Source organism: Capra hircus, chromosome 24 (assembly GCF_001704415.2).
Source record: "Capra hircus breed San Clemente chromosome 24, ASM170441v1, whole genome shotgun sequence".
Taxonomy (NCBI): Eukaryota; Metazoa; Chordata; class Mammalia; order Artiodactyla; family Bovidae; genus Capra; species Capra hircus.
The window spans coordinates 37,478,989-37,499,030 of NC_030831.1; the positions used below are offsets into that span (position 1 = coordinate 37,478,989).

Genomic DNA, 20,042 nt, shown 5'->3' on the forward strand with positions numbered 1-20,042 from the left:
GAGCAGTAGCCGAGTGTCAGACACCCAAGTCAGCCCTGAGTGTGCATTCGGAAACTGGGAGGTGACTTCTCAAGTTTACATGTGTGAACTTTCCTTTCCCTGGAAAGTGAAAGAAAGTGAAAATGTTAGTTGGTCAGTCTTGTCCGACTCTTTGCAACCCTGTGGACTGTGACCCGCCAGGCTTCTCTGTGTATGGGATTTCCCAGGCAAGAATACTGGAGTGGGTTGCCATTTCCTTCTCCAGGGGTTTTCCTGACCCAGGAATTGAACCTGCATCTCCCGCTCCAGGGAAGGAGGTTATTTCCCCGGACCTGGGTGCTCTCTACTCGGGAGAGGAAGCGCCTTTTCTCCATCATCTGTCCCATTCTGAATGATCCTGTGTGGAACCACACACGTGGAATGAAGCAACAAGAGCTGGCTCCAGGTTCTCTGGGGCCAGCCAGTGTCTGGAGGATGGAGAGGAATTTACTAGAAAGTCTGTTCTTGGGAGAAATCCCAGTCAAGTGAGTGTCCCCCAGGGGCCGCCGGGCTTTCAATTTGGAGTGTAAAATAAAACACAGGTAAACACTGAATGCAGGGAAAGGACCCGTGCCTCGTGTAACCGCTGTGTAACGGGTCCTGTGCTGGTGACGGGTAGTTGTTTCGAGGGCACGTGTTCCACTTGCTGCTGGGGACACGCAAGGAGAAATCAGATGAACAGATAGACATAGGCCCTTGCTGTTCCCTTGACAATCTTGTGACTGTCTTGGCCAGACCTGTCCTGCAGAACTTTCTGTGCTGATGGAGATGTTAACGTTGTTTATCTAACACTGTGGTCGCTGTGGCTGCAAAGCATGTGAAATGTGGATAGTGTGACTGAGCAACTAGATGTTCAGTTTAATTTAATTTTAATCAGTTTATATTTAAACAGCTGCCCCAGATAACAGCTGTCTTCTTGGAAAGCACAGTGCTGGCTTACCTTCTGGTGTTGAGTCTTATCCTGTTCCCATGACTGTGGACCCTAGGGCTTGATTGGGTTCTGGTAGGACTCCAGAGGGCTTCCCTGGTGGCTCAGCAGTAAAGAGTCCACCTGCCAGTGAAGGAGATGTGGGTTTGATCCCTGGGTCAGGAAGATCCCCTGGAGAAGGGAATGGCAACCCACTCCAGTATTCTTGCCTGGAGAATCTCATGGACAGAGAAGCCTGGTGGGCTACAGTCCATGGGGTCGCAAAAAGTCAGACTCGACTTAGAGACTAAACAACAACAGGACTCAGGAAGCCACTTCTTCTGGGTGAGACCTGGGGATCCATCGCTCTGGGGCTTTAATTTTTATTTATTTACTGCGCTGGGTCTTCAGTGCTGCAGAGGCTCTTCTTGAGTCACGGTGAACAGAGGGCTCCCCTCTAGTTGCGGTGCACGGGCTGCTCATTGCAGTGGCTTCTCTTGTTCTGGATCAAAGGCTCTAGGGTGCACGGGTTTCAGTAGTTGCGGTGCACAGGCATAGCTGCTCTGTGTCACGTGGGATCTTCCCTGACCAGGAATCAAACCTGTGTCCCCTACATTGGCAGGTGATTCTTATCCACTGCACCAGAAGGGAAATCACTCTGGGTTTTTCTGTATGGACATTCAGTTCAGTTCAGTCGCTCAGTCGTGTCCGACTCTTTGCGACCCCATGAATCGCAGCACGCCAGGCCTCCCTGTCCATCACCAACTCCCAGAGTTCACTCAGATTCACGTCCATCAAGTCAGTGATGCCATCCAGCCATCTCATCTGTCATCCCCTTCTCCTCCTGCCCCCAATCCCTCCCAGCATCAAAGTCTTTTCCAATGAGTCAACTCTTTGCATGAACATTGGACTCTCCCAAACCTGGTCAAAGGTGGGCCTAGTGTCATTAGTTAATTGATCAATCAGTTATTGATTAGCAATTAATAAGTTATTTATTCAGCACAGTAGGACAGTGTGAAGAACAGGGACATTGTGGGGAATAGAGCTACCAGGCGTTCTTGCTTTCTTGGGGTTTTGGGCTGCAGAGAATGTGCTGACAAGCACATTCAAGTGTAATTGGAAACAGGTGAGGGAAGGTCTCACCTCCTGCTAGGAAGGCATCTTCCTGGGAATGACATCAAATGGAAGCACAGTCACTTTGTCCCCTTGTGTGTTAACAGGGACACTTCCCATCACATGGTCCCTGAGTTTTGAGTCAGCTTTTGTAGGCCTTTTCTCCCACCTGGCTTCTCATTAGCATCTCCTGGGCTCGTCTGGTGCCTTGACCCAGGGGAACTTGTGAAAATGGTGAACTCTTGTCTCACCCTCCCCCACAAAAAACCCAGAAGGACTTCAGAGGGGAGGAGGGGAGTTAGTTGGGGCTGTGGGGCAGCTCATTGCCTGCCTGCCCCCTCAAACCTGCCCCCAGGGGACTCTGAGGCAGCTGGTCAGGGCTCCCCAGGGCACAGGATGCTGTTCCAGTCCTGACCCGAGGCTGGGATGGGGGCCAAGGCTCCAGCCCCGCCTGCCGTGACTCTGTCCCTTTGGCTACAGGCCCTCCTCGGCCGCCCCAGCTGGGTGCAGCTCGCTGATTCAGTGAATGTCTATGGAGCTTCATCTTAGCACCAGTCCAGGGCCTCCATTCACTCCCTGCCAGAGTCTGGGGTGCTTCTCAATTCTGGCTGTACTCAGCCATTACGTGGGGAGTTTCTGCAAGGTGCACACACCCAGGGACCCCCTGCTCCAGACCAATGAAATCAGAATTTTGAGGATAAAGGCCTGGACTTATTTCAAAAGTTTCCTGGGGAACTCCCTGGTGGTGCGGTGGATGAGACTCCGCCTGCTAATGCAGAGGACACGGGTTTGATCCCTGGTCCGGGAAGATTCCACTTGCTGCCGACCAGGTGAGCCCATGCACCACGACTAGAGAATGGCGCCCCACCCCCGCCCCATCACAAAGACCCAGAGCAGCCAGAAATAAACGAATAATAAAATCTTTTTAAAAAAGCTCCTTGGTGGGAATACTGTTCCACAAAGCCAGAGTGATGGGGAGCAGGCCTGGGATGCTACTTGGGGCCTGCCCACCTTCTGGGGAGCCCCTGGCTGCCCTTGGTGGATGGCAACCCCATTTCTTGGGGACACCCTAGAAATGCTGTGGGACCAAACATCTCCTGCCTCCCCCATGACACCCCCTCCCCTCAACTGAGGCCTGGGGACCCGCAGATGCCTCGGGCATTGTATCCTCCTGTGCAGGGAGGTGGCCGTGAGCTTTCCCACAGTGGAGGTGGCCCCTGATGGCTTCCAGCCGTCCTCGGGGCTGGAAACTTGGTGGGAGACACAGCCAACCTGAAGTCCATTGAAACCAGAAGCCCAACAGCAACGGGAGAGGGGCGAGTGGAGAAGAAGGCGGCACTCTGGGGAGCTTTCCTAACTTAATGAGCTGGCTCTGAAGTCATCACTGCCTTCAGGGAGAAGAATGAAGTGTGTTGGAGAACTGAGCACTTTCTTGGGCAGTGAGGGGCTAAGGCCCCCGGCTCAGGTCAGATGGAGTGGGGTAGGGGTTGTCCCTCGTCCACCGGCATCAGAGCCCCTCCTCCCGGCTCAGCTGCGGTCAGAGGGCTTACTGTGGGCTGTCATCACCTGGCACACGAACAAAACCCCGGAGCAAATGCATTTTCACATTCAATCCTAAATGCTCAGAGGAACCAGGTTTTCCTGAGATCACACATTTTTCCAGCATTAGGCTGTGCTTGATCAAAACAATGGAATGGGATTTTTCTTTCTTTTCCTGTAGTTTCTGGGGCCACACAGAAGATGCTTTGGGTAGGTGGGGTGCCAGGTTGGGGGAGAGGGTAAGAGTGTACCTGGACTGAATCAGATGCTCAGGCTGCCTTCTCACCCAGCTTGTGGGGCCTTCTGGAACATCTCCGAGTGGGTGGGGTGGCTCTGAATTTAGGGCAGTTGCCAGGCAGACTGGTGGCTTCCACATGCTGGGAGGACCGTGGCGGGTGCAGGGGAGAACATGGGTTTAAAGCCAGTTCTGGCCCTTTCTAGGGCTTCCCTGGTGACTTAGATGGTAAAGAATCCACATGTAATGCAGGAGACCCGGGTGTGATCCTTGGGTTGGGAAGATCTTCTGGAGAAGGGAATGGCAACCCATTCTAATATTCTTGCCTGGAGAGTGCTGTGGACAGAGGAGCCTGGTGGGCTGCAGTCCATGGGGTCGCGAAAGAGTCAGACACAACTGAAGTGACTGAGTATGCATGCATTCTGGCCCTTCCTGGCCATTGGGAGGAGTCACTTAACCTCTCTGAGCCTCTGTTTTCCCATCTGTGATCAGGGGATGATGTCTTCAGTGGGATCTCGATGGGGGATGTGGGAGGAATGAGAATGAAGGGCCTAGGAGGGGGCTTTTGCCTCTGCTTTGCCCCACAACCCCTTGAGCAGCCCTTTTCTGTTTTACTTATTGGGTTTTCGCATCAGTTTTCCCGAAAAAGGCTCCCACCCAAGCATCTCAAAATCCACACACCCAGGCTGCATCAGAGACTAGTCATAAGAGAGCCTCTGAGGCCGGGGCCCAGATACGGGCGGTCTTTCACAGGTCCCTGGTGAATGTGATACGTGGCCAGGGTTGAGAACCATGCCCTCAAGACCAGGTGAGGGGACACTCCCACCCGGCAGTGCTGTCACCGGCCCCCCTAGAATTCCACAGGGCCGCCTTGCCCGTCCTGGCCCGGGGAAGAGTGCCCGGCTCCTGCGGTTCTCAGTGTCAAGCTCGGCCCTCAGCCGGGGTGCTGGAAGTCCGTGACATTCAGCCACTTGTGATTCTCTCAGGAATGTGGCTTTGAACTCCACCTGCCATGAGGCCAGGGCCTGAGGCGGAGTCCTTTGGCTGGCTTGAGGCCCCTTGAGCAATAACCCGAAAAGGGAGCTGGCTGCTAGTGCTGGGGTTAGAAATGAAGAGCAACTAACGAGACTTGAGAAAGTTGGGGTTGCTGTCAGCAGGAGAAGCAAGGTGGACGAGGGGCCGCTTGTCTCTGTGCTGTGAGCAGGGCCCCTGGGGGTGAACTCCGACTTGACCCCCCGGGCACCCAGGGGTCCTGGATCAGCTCTCTGCTCTGGGCTGCGGTCCAGCCTGGGTCTGACGGACTTTCCAGTGTTGCCAGGGTCTCTGTGAGATGCATGAGTGCACGTGAGTTAGTGTTAGTCGCTCAGTCGTGTCCGACTCTTTGCAACCCCATGAACTGTAGCCCGCCAGGCTCCTCTGTCCTGGAGATTCTCCAGGCAAGAATATGGGAGTGGGTTGCCACTTCCTTCTCTAGGGGATGTTCCCAACCCAGGGATTGAGCCTGGGTCTCCTGCATTGCAGGTGGATTCTTCAACATCTGAGCCACCAGGATCTCAACACAAATAGTATGAGGTGGGTCTGCAGAGGCTTACTGCTCCCTTTGCCAGTTGTCAGGAAAGAAGGTGCCAAGATAAATACATGGGGGGTGGGAGGCGAGGGTGCCAGGCATGTTTGTGTAAAACACAAACCATATGGGCCTGACTTGGCCTGGGAGAATCTCCACCAAGCAGCAAATTGTCAAATAGAAGTTTATCAGTGAAGTAAAAGCCCAGTTTTTGAAAATTGTCCACATCCAGTGAGAGTCACACCTTCTTCCCTGGTGGCTCAGATGGTAAGGAATCTGCCTGCAATGCAGGAGACTCTAGTTTGATCCTGGGGTCAGGAAGATCTCCTGGAGAAGGGCATGGCAGCCCATTCTAGTATTCTTGCTGGAGAATCCTATGGACAGAGGAGCCTGGAGGGGGCTATAGTCCATAGGGCTACAAAGAGTCAGACCCAACTGAGCGACTAATGGTCTCCGTACTCTCAATGAGAGTCATGGGCCAGGGTTTTCTGAGTTGTCTGTTTCTCCAGCCTTTCAAGGGAGGGGAGCTGGGGGCAGGTGGATCCAAGAGATGGAGGAAGGAGGTGGGGGGCAGGGCTGGACTGGAGGAGACTGGTGACCCCTTGGAGTCAGACTGCAGAGAGCAGTGACCCAGGGCCTCTTCACTTGGGTGCAACCAGGAAGGCCAGGGTGTCTGCCGCAGCAACCAGTAACAAGAGATGCCACCTTGCTCTTTGGCAGGTATCGCGTGAATGTCAGACCCAGGTACGTCACCAGGTACAAGACGGTGACGCAGTTGGAATGGAGGTGCTGCCCTGGCTTCAGGGGGGGGAACTGTCAAGAAGGTCCCAGAGACCCTGGGAGGATGCTCCGCCCCACGCCCGCTCAGCCCCGCAACAGCATGAAGAAACCCACAGGTAACTCACTGCTTTCCTGCGCTCAGCTCTGCTCATCACCGCTCCTTCCAACTCCAGGCTTTGTGAGTTACATGCGGGGCTTTCCCAGAGCTTCCAAGAACACACCCGTATGCCTGCAGGAGGCACGTGGCACACACATTGATGTGCGGAAGCAGTAGCGATTGGAAGACAAACTTTTAAAAAATAAATTGCTTTGTTAGGGCCAGCTGGTTGTGAAAACCAAGACCTTAGAGGAGATGAGGCTGGTTTCAGCCTTGTGTGGCCTGAGGCAGAGACAGGAGAAATTCTCATGTAATGATGTAATGACGCCTGGTTTGTTTTTACTTTAGTTTTCATGTGCAAGCTCCCTTAAGCCTGAATTTGAAGATGCTAAAATTGTTTGTTGTTTCGGTTTTTGAAATAGGGAAATAGAATCATTCTCATTCTGTTTGGGGTGAGATATTCAGCAGTAAAAGAATCTGCCGGCAGTGCAGGAGACACAGGAAACATGAGTTTCGTCCCTGGGTCAGGAAGATCCCCTGGAGGAGGGCATGGCAACCCACTCTGGTATTCTTGACTGGAGAATCCCATGGACAGAGGAGCCTGGTGGGCTGCCATCCATGGTGTTGCAAGGGTTGGACACGACTGAAGCGACCAAGCACAGCGAGCATATTTGCAAAGCTAAGCCCAGAGTTAGAGGTATCCAACGAGGTGGTTCTTAATTTGCTTCTGATTATTTTTTTAAGTGAATTAGCATAAACTCAATGAATAGTTTAGAAACCAGTGATAATTTTCACCTTTTAAAAAAAAATTCATTTACTTATTTACTTATGGGGCCATGCTGGGTCTTGATTGGAAGATGTGGAATCTTTTAATATTTCCCTGACTGGGGATTAAACCTGGGCCCCTTGATTGGAAACACAGAGGCTTAGCCACTGGATCACCAGGAAAGTCCCACCGTGGCTTTTAAGTATAACATTAACAGACAGTAAAGAATCTTCTGGCAGTGCAGGAGCCTGGGTTCAATCCCTGGGTCGGGAATATCTCTTGGAGAAGGGAATAGCAACCCTTTTGAGTGTTCTTGCCTGGAGTCCCATGGACAGAGGAGCCTGGGCAGCTACAGTGCATGGGTTTGCAAAGACTCGGACACGACTGAGCAACTAACACTTAAGAGACTGACTTTTAAAAATTTTTTGGCCACACTGTGCAGCTGGTGGGATTTTAGTTCCCCAGCCAGGGATCAAACCCTTGCTCCCTTCATTGAACGTGTGGGTGCTTAACCACTGGACCACCAGGGAGGTCCCCAAGAGGCTGACTTTTATGGACAAAAATGTTTTGACATTTTATTCTACATCACTTTATCTATCTTCTCTTTTAAAGTTCAGTCAGAAAACAGATTTTCTTATGAGTTAGGTGTTTAAGTCATTTTTAAATGATTATATTTTTTGATGAGGCATTTTCAGTTTTGAAACTCGTGGTGTTTCCCAATATTCTCTGTAAAACAGATTTTATTTATTATTATTATTATTTTTTTTTTTTACTGCTTCAGTCAATGAAAGGGAACATTTACTGAGGCCCCAGGGCCACAGGCAGGAGGCTGCCCTGTGGGCAAAGAAGCCGGCAGAGGGGTCTTATTTGGCATTCTTCCTGGGGTGCAGGCTGTTGGTGTGGCCACGCTCCTAGCAGCGGTTGACCGCCGGGGCTATCGGTGGTCGTAACGCAGCCGATGTCTTGTCTCAGTTGGATTTCTGAGCGAGTTGGCAGGGGGAAGGCTCAACGATGCCGCTTCACAGATGCACCAAATGCAGGGTGAACTCTTTCTGGATTTTGTAGTCTGACAGAGCACAGCCCATCCTCAGCTGTTTGCCAGCAAAAACTAGATGCTGCTGGTCAGACAGGATGCCTTCCTGATCATGGATTTTGAATTTGACATTCTCAATGGTGTCACTGGGCTTGACCTCAGGGGTGATGATCTTGCCCTTCAGGGTCTTCACAAAAATGAGCATCTCTGCTTCTGCTGCAAGGCTGCCGCCACCCACCTTAAAACAGATTTTAAAATAACTTTCTTACTACAAAAGTAATGATGCTAAAGCTGAAGCTCCAATACTTTGGCCACCTCATGCAAAGAGTTGACTCATTGGAAAAGACTCTGATGCTGGGAGCGATTGGGGGCAGGAGGAGAAGGGGACGACCGAGGATGAGATGGCTGGATGGTATCACGGACTCGATGGACATGAGTCTGAGTGAACTCCGGGAGATGGTGATGGACAGGGAGGCGTGGTGTGCTGCGATTCATGGGGTCGCAAAGAGTTGGACACAACTGAGTGACTGAACTGAACTAAACTGAATGCATATCAATTAAAGAATGTTTGTAACATATTGGGCTTCCCTTGTGGATCAGCTGGTAAAGAATCTGCCTACAATGCGGGAGACCTGGGTTCGATCTCTGGGTTGGGAAGATCCCCTGGAGAAGGGAAAGGCTACCCACTCCAGTATTCTGGCCTGGAGAATTCCATGGACTGTATAGTCCATGGGGTCGCAAAGAGTCGGACACGACTGAGCAACTTTTACTTTCACTTGAAACATACAGGAAAAGTATTTAAGTACATATCATCTTGAATTTCCCTGGTGGTCCAGTAGTTAAGACTCCGTGTTTCTGTGGCAGGGTGCTTGGGTTGCATCCCCGGTCGGGGAACTAAGATCCTGCATGCTACATAGCCAGGCCAAGAAAAGAAAAAAAAAAGTATGCCTAATCTTACCACCGAATGAGAAGTCCTGTTAAGATTTTACTAGAAAATACTGCTCTCTTTTCTGTATCTGCGTATACGTTTTGTTACAGAAAAATTCATTCATCTCACAAATATTTATTGCGCTTCTAGATCTGCAGTCTTTATACTTAGGTGTTTCGGAGAAAAAGTCGAGGCGGACGCTAGATAAGGAATTACAGCAGAGCTCCATCAGTGCTCTGACGGGGGCTCTGAGAGGGCGTGTTGGATCACAGTAGACAGTTTATTTCTGTTTTGTTTAGTTTTAGCTTTTGCCTTGTAAAAGTTTAAGCATACATATAGTTTAATGAGTTGAATCGCTTTATAATATAAAGACTATTAGGAAAAGCAGTGATTCCCTTTCTCCCCCAGTTTCCCTTCTTGTCAGGAGTAATTGCTTTACACTCTTACAATTTTTCTTTTAAATTGAAGTATAGTTGATTTACAATATTAGTTATAGGTGTACAACAAAGGGACTCGGTATTTTCATGGATTATACTTCCTTTAAAGTTATTGCAAAATAATGGCTGTATTTCCCTGTGCTGTATAATATGTCCTTGTGGCTTATTTATTTTATACACCGTAGTGTGTATCTCTTAATCTCCTGCCCCAGTCTTTTCCCTCCCCTTTTCCCTCTCCCCACTGGTAACCACCGGTTTGTTCTCTGTATCTGTGAGTTTGTTCTTGTTTTTATATATACATCCATTTGTTTTATTTTTTAGCTTCCACACATAAGTGATAACATAGGGTATTTGTCTTTCTCTAGTCTGATTTGTATTTCTGTAAGCATAGTACCCTTCAGATGGCATTATTATAGCTGAGCAATATTCCTTTGTATGTGTGTATACACCGTATCTTCTTTATCCATTTATCTGTTGATGGATGTGTGTGTGTGTGCTGAGTCGCTCAGTCCTGTCTGACTCTTCGCCCGCCAGGCTCCTCTGTCTATGGGATTCTCCAGGCAGGAATACTGGAGTGGGTTGCCATGCCCTCCCCTAGGGGATCCTCCCTATCCAGGGATTGAATTTGGGTCTCTTAAGTCTCCTGCATCAGCAAGCGGGTTCTTTACCACTAATGCCACCACTCTTAGGTTGCTTAAAAACATGGAATGCTTCACACACGTGCCATCCTTGTGCAGGGACCACACTAATCTTCTCTGCACCCTCCCAGTTTTAGTATATGTGCTGCTGATGTGAGCATTTCTTTTAACTCTTTAGATGGTCTTTTGGAATTTACCTCCACATCCTTGACTTCTCATCAAGGAAGGTGAGGAATCAAGTCCCTTTCCTCTAACATGAGGCTTCCACACCCCCGTGCTTTGCATTCGGTCATGCCGTGTTTTTGTCTGGTCTGTGTTTATTGGATCCACTGAAGTAGTTACGTAGTGTTTACAGCTGAGCCCTGTGGTGTGCTATGAATATGTTACTTTTTCTACATAGCTTTTTGATTTCTCTAGTGTTAATAATTATGTTTTTCTTTGCTTGGTTTTCTATATTTTTAATCCCTGTTTCAACCCAAACTCTCTGCTGGTTATCTACATGGCCCCTCTGTATGTTCAGATACATCAGTTTCATCTTCTTGAAATCTCTCCTAGAGCTTTCTCACCTGCCCCACCTGAAGTGGTCCCCTGCTTGGCCTCGTTCACTACTGCCGCCCTGCGATCTTCACTGACTTCTCTCCTATCCATTCCCTGCTTCCTGTCCCCCCCCCCCCCCATCCCGCTTGCTCTTTCTTATTTTACTCCCTTGTTTTGGTCAAGCACATCATTCAGTAGTTTCATGAGAAGATTGCGTGGGAGGTAAACTGTTTGGCATGGTAGTCTAAAAGTATATTTACTCCAGCTTCAGAATTCTAGATTGGAAATAATTTTCCTTTAGAATTTTAAACACATCGCTCAATTTTCTTCTGGTTTTCAAAAAGGAACCCTCCTACACTGTTGGTTGGAATGTACATTAGTACAGCCACTATGGAGAACAGTATGGGGGTTCCTTGAAAAACTAAAAAGAGTTACTGTATAATCCAGTGATCCCACTCCTGGGCATATATCCAGAGAAAATCATAATTCAAAGAGATACATGCACCCTAATGTTCATTGCATTACTATTTGCAATAGCCAAGACGTGGAAGCAACCTAAATGTCCATAGACAGATGAATGATAACACAGACATGGTACATATACACAGTGAAATATTACTCAGCCACAGGAAGAGTGAAACGAGGCCGCTTGAAGCAATATGGCTGGACCTAGAAATTATCATACCAAGTGAAATAAATCAGACAGAGAAAGACGAATTTCATGTGATATCACTTTATGTGGAATCTAAAAAAAGACACAAATGAGCTTGTTTGCAAAATAGGAACAGACTTACAGACATGGAAAACAAACTTATGGTTACCAAAGGGGGAAGCTGGGGGGAGGGATAAATTAGGAATTTGGGACTGGCAGATATACACTACTATATATAAAATAAACAAGGACTTACTGTATAGCATATGAAACTCAATACTTATACTACTCAATATCTTATAAATAAACTATATGGGAAAAAAGAATATACATGGGACAAAAGAATACATATATAAAAGATTATAAATGTATATATTTATCTGAATCACTTCTGTATACCTGAAACTGGGCTTCCCAGGTGGCTCAGTGGTAAAGAATCCACCTGCCAATGCAGGAGATGAGGGTTCGATCCCTGGGTCAGGAAAACCTCCTGGAGGAGGAAATGGCAACCCACTCCAGTATTTTTGCCTGGAGAATCCCATGGACGGAGGAGCCTCGCGGGCTGCAGTCTATGTGGTTTCAAAAGAGTTGGACAGGTCTGAGCAATTAAAGAAGGGAATCCCTGAAATTAGCACAACATTGTAAATCAATTATGCCTCAATTAAAAAATTCTTCTTCTTCTAGTTTCCAATGCCCTGTGAAAACCATTCTGATGCCCAATTTTTTGTGTGTGACTTGGTTGGGGTTTCTTTTGTTTTGTTTTTGTTGTTTTTGCCATTAATGGGATTTCAGAATGAAAGGAAGTGCTTATCCTCAATCCACCATCATCATAATGAACACACTGTTTGGGGTACTTATTTTTAAATTTTTAACGAATTTTAAGTATTAATTGGTGAAAAAAACATCCACGGCATTAGATATTCTAGAGTATCATTTCTTGGCCACACAGAGTGTGATTGTTTGGATACAATCTTGTACTGTTGCCCCTTAGGCTGTTTCCAGTTTTTCATTATTATATATATAGTATTTGAATAAGTACTTTTCTGTTAAATTTTTTGATTAATCCTGATTATTTACTAGAATAAATTTCTAGAAGTATAATTGTAGAGTCCAAAGGACTCTGAGTATTTTGATACATTCTCCAAGTTATTCTTCCAAAAATTTGTAGCAGTTTTTTTAGTCACCAGTAGTATATGAATGAAAAACATCTGCTTACATTCTGATCCTCCCCCCTTCTCCTGCCCTCTCCTTTGCTCAGAACAGCATTTCATTTGTACGTGACTTACTGACTCTTATGTCTGGTGTCCTGAGAGAATTGTTTCAGTATGGAAAACAAGGTGTTCTTTCTAGTTTTCTGCTTGGGAGTTGGGACATTTAAACTCAAGTCTTGGTTTTGCCACTAAGTTGCTTTTAATGAATAATATCTGTTGTTACGATCATCTGCAAAAGTTAGGAGAAAACAATGACCATTAAGCTCCAATATCTACCACATTCTAAATTTATTTCCACTGTTTGTCAGTGTACGTTAGTGCATTGTATGTCATAATCTGTGTTGTGTGTGGCTTTTTCCACTTTACTTGCCTGGTTTCAGTATTGTCTGCAGGCTTGTTGATGTTAATTCTTTAATTCCTTTCTTTTTTATATTAAGTTTTACATCTTACTCTTTGGCTGTGCCGCATGGCTTGTGAGATCTTAGTTCCCAGTGTATTAGTTGCGCTGCTGCTGCTGGGGCACTTCAGTCGTGTCTGACTGTGCGACCCCGTAGATGGCAGCCCACCAGGCTCCTTCGTCCATGGGATTTTCCAGGCAAGAGTACTGGAGTAGGGTGCCATTCCCTTCTCCGGGGGATCTTCCCAACCCAGGGATTGAACCTGAATCTCCTCCACTGCAGGCAGATTCTTTACCGTCTAAGCTACCAGGGAAGCCAGGGGTCAAACCTGGGCCCACAGCAGTGGAAGCAAAGAGTCCTAATCATTAGCTCACTAGGGAAGTCCCTTAACCTCTTTCTAGTATTCCTTGTCTAGTTCTGTGACATCATGTGCCTCAGATTTTGATGACCTTTTTTTGGTTTATCTATTTATATCATGTTTATTTTCATTTTATGACTCACCACAATTATTTTATGATCTTTTCTTTTGGGCTGTTTCCTTGTGGGGTATATTTCTCAAAGGAGAATTATCAAAAATTCAATGTTTGGGGACTTCCCTGGTGGTCCAGTGGTGAGGCACTTTCACTTTGGCGGCCCAGGTTCAATCTTTGGTCTTGGATCTGAGATCTCAAAGCTGAGTGGGACATGGGTAAAAAAAAGATTTCAATGTATTCTTTGACTTAGTGAACCTCACTACATAGGGCCACATAGCTCTGTTGTTGGGAGACACCAATAGACTCTGTTTTCTCTCTCTTTTGCTTTTAGTTTCTCCAGCTGCATGATGGTGCTAAACAATGTCTGTGAGACTCTTAGTGCAAGGATGCTAATAAAAGAAAGAGAATATTTAGGAGTTGCTTGGAGGATAACTTGCTCTTGTGGTATCGTATGCCTGTGTGCGAAGTCACTTCAGTTGTGTCCGACTCTTTGGGACCCCATGGACTGTAGCCCACCAGGCTCCTCTGTCCGTGGGGTTCTCCAGGCAAGAATACTGAAGTGGGTTGCCATTCCCTTCTCCAGGGGATCTTCCTGATCCAGGGATTGAACCTGCATCTCCTGTGGCTTCTGCATCGTAGGCAGATTCTTTACCGCTGAGCCACTGGGGTATCATACCACCCAACAACTAATGGGTGGATCCCAAGTGGTTTCTTGTGGTTACAGAATGCAGTCAGCTGTCGGGGTGTGGCTGCAGTTATGAATGTGGGAATGATATGTTCTGATGATAATATAAGTAAAGAATATTTCCCTTCAGGGTGAAAGAGACCATTGTATATCTGTCATGTGTCCTGTGTATATTCTCTTGACAACCAGAGGAGGGAAGATAGTCACTCCGCTTCATAGATGAGGGGATTATAGCTCACAGAAGTGAATTAACTTGCTCGAGGGTGGACTATAGGCAGAAGAGCCAGAATCCCCTGGAGGTCTGTTTGACTTAACGCCCATCATCTTTTCCACTCCAGCAGAGTAATTGCCTGTGTGTGGTGAGAGGGGAGTGGTAGGGGGAGGTTTGAATGTATCCCAGGAGTACTCTGTCAATTGTCTTTGCAGAAACTGGGTAAAAGTAGGAAATGTTAAGTCGTCTCCAACTCTTTTTTCTTTGTAACAGACAATGAACCAAGCCAAGTCTCAGAGCCTAAGAAGACTGCGTCACCCACTCCTGCAGCAGACCCAAGTCAGACAAGAGATCCAAAACAGGGGTCCCAGGAACTTCAGGAAAAGAAAATTCAGGTGCTGGAGGAGAAGGTTCTCCGGCTCACCAGGACGGTTCTGGACCTTCAGTCTTCTGTTGCTGGAGTGAGTGAAAACCTCAAACACTCCGTCCAGGACGATGCCAGCAAGATGCTGGCCTCATGGCTCAGCAACCTGCACCCCCGGCCAACGCCCAACAGCGCCGTGGGTGGAGAACCAGAAACGGTTCAGCCCGCCGGCATCCTCAACAATAAGGAGTCAGGCATGAAGGACATCAAGTCTGAACTGGCTGAAGTCAAGGATGCCCTGAAGACCAAGAGTGACAAGCTGGAGGAGCTGGACGGGAAAGTGAAGGGCTACGAAGGGCAGCTCAGACAGCTCCAGGAGGCCGCCCAGGGCCCAACGGTCACCATGACGACCAGCGAGCTCTTCCAAGCCTACGTGGACAGTAAGATTGATGCCCTGAGGGAGGAGCTCATGGAAGGGATGGACCGGAAGCTGGCTGACCTGAAGAACTCGTGCGAGTACAAGTTGATCGGTTTCCAGCAGCACTGTGATGACTATGGGAGCAGCTACCTGGGAGTGATCGAGCTGATAGGGGAGAAGGAGGCCAAGCTGAGAAAAGAAATCAGTGACCTTCAGGCCCGGGTCCAAGACCCTCTAGCCCGTGCAAACTGCTGTGATGGTACCAAGCCTGGTGACTTGGGGCCACAGATCAAGATGTTAGACCAGAAAATCGAAAGAGTTGCCGAAGCGACAAGAGTGTTGAATGCACGACTGGACAATGAGTTTGACCGCCTCGAGGTTCCAGAGCTGGACGTGGACTTCGATGCCAGATGGCACGAACTGGATGCAAGGATCAACGTGACGGAGAGGAACGCAGAGGAGCACTGCTTTTACATCGAAGAAACCCTCCGGGGGACCATTAGTGGGGAGGTGGACGGCCTGAGGCAGCTGCTTGATCAGAAAATACAGTCCCTGGAGGAGCGGCTGGGGAGCGCCCTCCTGGAGACGGTGAATGGCTCGGAGATGGCACCTGCTCCCCCAGCGGCAGCCCCGCCCACTGTGTCGGGGGCTGGGCCCCCGCAGGTCATGATGGAGTTAAAGCGCCTGAAGGACCAAGTGCGGGTGGTGGAGGACATGTGCCTGCAGAACGTCCGAGGAGAGCCTCGCGGCACGGAAGACATTTTGCGGAACGGGGGCGAGACGGTGAGCCTCTTGAGATCTCTAAACGACACGATGCAGGGGAAGTTTCAGGACACCGAACGCAGCATCCAGCAACTTCAGCAGGACTTCAGTTTTCTTTATTCTTGGCTCAACCACACAGATGACCACTTGAGACGTCTACAGAACGAGCTGAGCAGTGGTAGAGGAGCGAAAAAGGCTGCAGGAGGTGGGTGGTCCAAGGGGGGTGAGCCAGGAAGGACGAAGGCACCCCTGCCGTCCCCCCAGGCCACCCCAGTGTACTGCTGCGACCAGCTGGAGGGCAGGTGGCAGCAGCTGCAGGACCTCGTCCTCAGCGAGCTGGACACGTGTAAGGAGAAGACGCACGGAGTCCAGAGGGAGGTCTCCATGGTGGAGGACAGGGTGTCTCACATGGAGAAGACCTGTAGCAAGCTGGACTCCATCTCTGGGAGCCTTCAGAAGATCAAGGAGGGGCTCAACAAGCACGTGAACAGCCTCTGGAGCTGCGTCCGGCAGATGAACGGGACGCTCCGGACGCACTCCAGAGAGATCTCTGGCCTGAAGACTTCCGTCCAGCAGTTCTATAGCCACGTCTTCCAGATTTCTGCTGACCTGCAAGACCTGATCCGGTTCCAGCCATCGGCCAGTAAGTGCACCTTTGCCTTCCCGTCTTGAGTATTTGTAACGCGTGTTCTGCTAGATTTTGGATGGTTTGTGGCATGAGCCACGTCACTGCTGGCCCAAAGTGTGCTTCGTAGATGGGGTGGGGGAAAGTGCGTGAATTGTTTGGTGCTGAGTAGCAATGAGACAAAGACCAACAGTGAGAGCAAGTGTTTAGAAACTTTTAGAATAACTTGACATCACTGTAGCATTCAAGCACACGATTTGTGCGTTTTGTAAATTATCAGCCCACAACAAGTTGAAAATGCAGAAGGAAAACTGGTCCTTCCCCTCAGGTAGGCGGCAGAAGGCTGATCTGTACTGTCACATTGGGGAGCTTAGATCTGGGGTCAGCTTTGTGGCCTAGTGGCGTGGGGCAATGGGTATGTTGTCCCGTCTTCTCCTCAGGGAGTCTCCTGTATGCAGACCCCTTCACCTCTCTGAAAACATCACTTTTTGTTTGCTGGTGTTATTATCATCTTTGGGCAATCTCTTGTTCCCTAAAACCTAGGGCCTCGATGATGGCAAGTAGAATGCATTGTGTTCCTTTTCAAAGACAGAGAGAGGACCCTAGACAGAGTACTTTAGGGGCAATAACTGTTCAAAGCCCCAGCGCGCCCAGAATAGGGATGCTCATCGGCCGTGCTTAGGGTGATGCATGCTACACACTCCGTATACGCATCCGTGCTAAGTCCCTTCAGTCATGTCTGCCTCATTGTGACCCCGTGACTGTAGCCCGCCAGGCTTCTCTGTCCATGGGATTCTCCAGGCAAGAATACTGGAGTGGGTTGCTATCTCCCTTTGCAGGGGATCTTCCTGACCCCAGGGATCAAACCTGTGTCTCCTGTGGCTCCTGCATTGCAGGAAGATTCTTTACAGCTATACATTTCACTCTCGACAAATGTTTGTTGAATGAATGAATGGACTGACTGAATGAATGGTCCCTTAATAGTACTGAGTGACATACAAGTTAACTTGTTACCTGGGGACTCAGCATGTCATCCCTGAAGGACAGAGCCTCCCTGGTACCTGGATTCAGCAACCTCAGTGCTGAGCAGAGTTTTCTTTCTTTTTAAAATTTTCTTTATTTTCGGCTGTGTTTGGTCCTCATTGCCTAGCAGACTTTCTCTAGTTGCAGACAGGGGGGCTACTTTCCAGTTGCAGTGTGCGGGCTTTCTCCCTGCAGTTGCAGCTCCCAGGCTCCAGAGCACAGGCTCAGTAGTTGGGGCGCAGGGGCTGCTCCCCGCAGGGACGCGTTCTAAAGTCACACAGCTGAGAAGCGGTGGAGGAGGGGTGGGGACCCTGGGTGCCGTCGTCCAGGCCCGCCCACGTCTCCTCTGTGTCTCCCTGAGACGAACGCAGACTTACGGGTCCATGAGGACAGGGGAGGCCAGCCACGCGCCCAGAAGGACTCCTCCTCCTGACCAGTCCTCCCCCTGTTTTCTTTCCCCCTGTCTTCCTTGCTGGCCTGTGTTGTCTTTTCACCTCGCTCAGATCCAGGTGACAAAGGCCCTCAGGTGTTGATGCCAGTTCCTGGCCTGGTGTGAACCTATGGGATTTTAGGATTGGGTCCTATTGGAAAAGGCCCTGATGCTGGGAAAGATCAAAGGCAAAAGGAGAAGGGGGCAGCAGAGGATGAGATAGTTGGATAGCATCACCGACTCAATGGACATGGATGTGAGCAAACTCCAGGAGATAGTGGAGGACAGAAGAGCCTGATGGGCTGCAGTCCATGGGGTTGCAAAGAGCCGGACACAGCTTAGCAACTGCATAACAGCAACTGCATAACAGCAGCAACAACCCAGCTGAGACTTACAGCCTGAGGAGAGGAGAGCCAGGGCCTGATCCCAAGGAGGCAGGAAGGTCTGAAGTAGTCAGTGGGACACGCTTTGAACCTTCCCAGAGATAAGGAGTTTGTAGATAAGGAATTACCCAGGCCAGTCCCGCTATTTATAACCCCCATCCCCTCCCCCCAGGCCCACACAGCTCCCAGATCTCTGGAATGCTGGGGAAAGGTCAGGGGACCCTGTGTGTGTTCATAGGATGATTGTCCTTCCTAGTGACAGTTCTGTCTGGACTGTGCTTTGTAACAACAGATCGAACCAGATAGTTCCAGTTGATTTGCAGCTCCTGGGCAGCGTGGGAAGCTGTGTTAACTCCTTCACGCTTGGCTGTGGAAAGAGGGGTTGGGGGTGAATGCCTGTAGAGAGAAGGCGGCTCCTACAAGATGCTCCTTTTGGAATGAGTCCTTCGTCGTGAGAGTAGAATGCGTGGACTTTCAGGAACTCCATTGATTGAGAAGAGCCATCGATAAGCAGGCAGAGGCTGTCCGTTCTTGCAGCGCATCCAGGGCCAGAACCTGAGTGTCAGGGGTCACTGGGTGAGTCTAGAGCTCAGGTCACAGCGCCCAGTGAAGAGTCAGCAGCACATTTATTGAGTGCTTACTGTGTGCAGCAGTGACTCAGTGGACATGACTTTGAGCAAACTCTGGGAGATGGTGAAGGACAGGGGAGCCTGGTGTCCTGCAGTCCCTGGGGTCATAAAGAGTCGGACACGACTTAGTGACCGAACAGCCACTATGTGCAGGGCTCTGTGAGGGATGAGGTGAGGAGCACGACCCTGACCTTCTGGGCATTTTCAGGCACAGATCTGGGGGTGGGGGAGTGACACACACAGGCCTGCAGAGAGGGTGAATGAGATGGTGTGTCAGGGTTCATCCTTGTAGTTCACTGGCTCTTACTGAGCCCGTCTTGTGTGGGAGTAATGAGCTTATGTGTGTGGAGCACCGGGATGACAGTGTAGCGGACAATGACGGTCTTAGGGGGACAAGCAGGCAGAGGTGGTCACGGCCACCAAGGAAGTCAGGGAGCACTTCTCTGAGCTGATGAGGCCTTCTCATCAAGGTTGAGTAGGTTGCGAGTTCATAGACCAGTGGGGTGAAGGGTGAGATGGAGTGATGAGAGAGACTTCTGAAAGGGGGCGATACTGGAGCCTGTACCGAACGGTGAGTTGTTGCTCAGTCCCTCAGTTGTGTCCGACTCTCTGTGACCCCATGGACTGCGGTATGCCAGGCCTCCCTGTCCTTCACCATCTCCGAGTTTGCTCAAACGCACGTGCGTTGAGTTGATGATGCCATCCAACTATCTTATCCTTTTTCGCCCCCTTCCCCTCCTGCCCTCAATCTTTTCCAGCATCAGGGTCTTTTCCAACAAGTCAGCTCTTCACATCAGGTGGCCAAAGGATCGGAGCTTCAGCATCAGTCCTTCCAACGAACATTTAGAGTTGATTTCCTTTAGGACTGACTGGTTTGATCTTCTTTCAGTCCAAGGGACTCTCGAGAGTCTTCTCCTGCACCACAGTTTGAAAGCATCAATTCTTGGGTGCTCAGCCTTCCTTATGGTCCAGCTCACACATCTGTATATGACTACTGGAAGGGTTCAGAGAAGCAGGAGGGGAGGGCGTCCCTGCTGAGAGGTGGAATGGACCTGCTGTTTGCTGCTGTGTAACAGCCGACCCCAGACCTTGGTGGCTTAAACAACAAGCCTTCATCACTTTCTGTTGTTCTGCGGGGTAGGAACTGACTTGGCAGCTCTTCCGCTCCACTTGACATCAGCTCAAG

General features: G+C 49.4%; 1 protein-coding gene across 1 annotated transcript in view; it reads left to right on the forward strand.

Moving 5' to 3' along the window:
- Positions 1-20,042, forward strand: part of EMILIN2 (elastin microfibril interfacer 2) — a 58,820-nt gene that overhangs the window by 23,572 nt on the left and 15,206 nt on the right. The window contains exons 3-4 of the mRNA XM_018039475.1: positions 6,097-6,272; positions 14,496-16,409. Coding sequence (XP_017894964.1) covers positions 6,097-6,272; positions 14,496-16,409 — 2,090 coding nt within the window. The remainder of the gene's footprint in view (positions 1-6,096; positions 6,273-14,495; positions 16,410-20,042) is intronic.